This window comes from Protobothrops mucrosquamatus, unplaced genomic scaffold (genome assembly GCF_001527695.2).
Source record: "Protobothrops mucrosquamatus isolate PMUCROS unplaced genomic scaffold, P.Mucros_1.0 scaffold344, whole genome shotgun sequence".
Taxonomy (NCBI): Eukaryota; Metazoa; Chordata; class Lepidosauria; order Squamata; family Viperidae; genus Protobothrops; species Protobothrops mucrosquamatus.
Genome location: NW_015386681.1, coordinates 1,204,117 through 1,205,576, shown reverse-complemented (window position 1 = coordinate 1,205,576; position 1,460 = coordinate 1,204,117). Strand labels below are relative to the sequence as shown.

At 53.3% G+C, this 1,460-nt stretch overlaps 1 protein-coding gene across 1 annotated transcript in view; it reads left to right on the top strand.

The window, feature by feature from the left end:
- ARHGEF17 (Rho guanine nucleotide exchange factor 17) overlaps positions 1-1,460 on the top strand; it is a 122,841-nt gene that overhangs the window by 118,546 nt on the left and 2,835 nt on the right. Inside the window, exon 20 of the mRNA XM_015815489.1 lies at positions 628-802. Coding sequence (XP_015670975.1) covers positions 628-802 — 175 coding nt within the window. The remainder of the gene's footprint in view (positions 1-627; positions 803-1,460) is intronic.

Below are 1,460 nucleotides of genomic sequence, written 5' to 3'. Positions count from 1 at the left end.
GCCATAGTTCCCCCATGCTGGCTGAGGAATTCTGGGAGTTGAAGTCCGTGAGTCATGAAGCGGCCATAGTTTCCCCCATGCTGGCTGAGGAATTCTGGGAGTTGAAGTCCACGAGTCATGAAGGGGCCATAGTTCCCCCATGCTGGCTGAGGAATTCTGGGAGTTGAAGTCCACGAGTCATGAAGGGGCCATAGTTCCCCCATGCTGGTTCAGGAATTCTGGGAGTTGAAGTCCACCAGTCATGAAGGGGCCATAGTTCCCCCATGCTGGCTCAGGAATTCTGGGAGTTGAAGTCCACGAGTCATGAAGGGGCCATAGTTCCCCCATGCTGGCTGAGGAATTCTGGGAGTTGAAGTCCACGAGTCATAAAAGAGCCAAGATTGCCTACCCCTGGTACAGGGTCTCCTGCCTGAGCAGGGGGTTGGACTAGAAGACCTCTAAGGTCCCTTCCAACTTTGTTTGTTCTATTCTATTCTATTCTATTCTATTCTATTCTATATTTTCTATTTTATTCCATTCCATATTTTCTATTCCATTCCGTTCCGTTCCGTTCTGTTGAGACGTTCTCGTAAAGGAGGCGAGTATCTTCATGAGAAATCAACCAGGTCTCTCTGCTCTCTTTCCCAGCACACATTTGTGGTCGGGCAAGACGGCACCCGCAGTGTGACGTGCCTGGTGACCTCCAGCGTCGGGATTTGGGTCAGCCTCCAAGGGAGCGCCCAGGTCAGGCTTTATCATCCTGCCAGCTATGATCAGTTGGCTGAAGTGGACGTCACCCCTCCAGTCCACAAGATGCTGGCAGGTAAGGCCCTGGAAATCAGGTGCCAGGCGTGAGGTTGCGGTATGTGTGTCTGTGTGTGAGCATGCGTGTGTGTCTTTATGAGATGAAGTGGCTGGAAACACTCCCATCTAAGACAGTGTTCCTCAACCTTGCCCACTTGAAGAAGGGTGGACTTCAATTCCCAGAATTCCCCAACCAGCACGCTGCCGGGAGAATTCTGGGAGTCAGAGTCCCTCTCGGCTGGCTGGGGAATTCTGGGAGTTAGAGTCCATCTCTGCTGGCTGGGGAATTCTGGGAGTCAGTCCATCTCTGCTGGCTGGGGAATTCTGGGAGTCAGTCCATCTCTGCTGGCTGGGGAATTCTGGGAGTTAGAGTCCATCTCTGCTGGCTGGGGAATTCTGGGAGTCAGTCCATCTCTGCTGGCTGGGGAATTCTGGGAGTCAGTCCATCTCTGCTGGCTGGGGAATTCTGGGAGTTAGAGTCCATCTCTGCTGCCTGGAGAATTCTGGGAGTCAGAGTCCCTCTCTCCTGGCTGGGGAATTCTGGGAGTTAGAGTCCATCTCTGCTGGCTGGGGAATTATGGGAGTCAGAGTCCCTCTCTCCTGGCTGGGGAATTCTGGGAGTCAGAGTCCCTCTCGGCTGGCTGGGGAATTCTGGGAGTTAGAGTCCATCTCTGCTG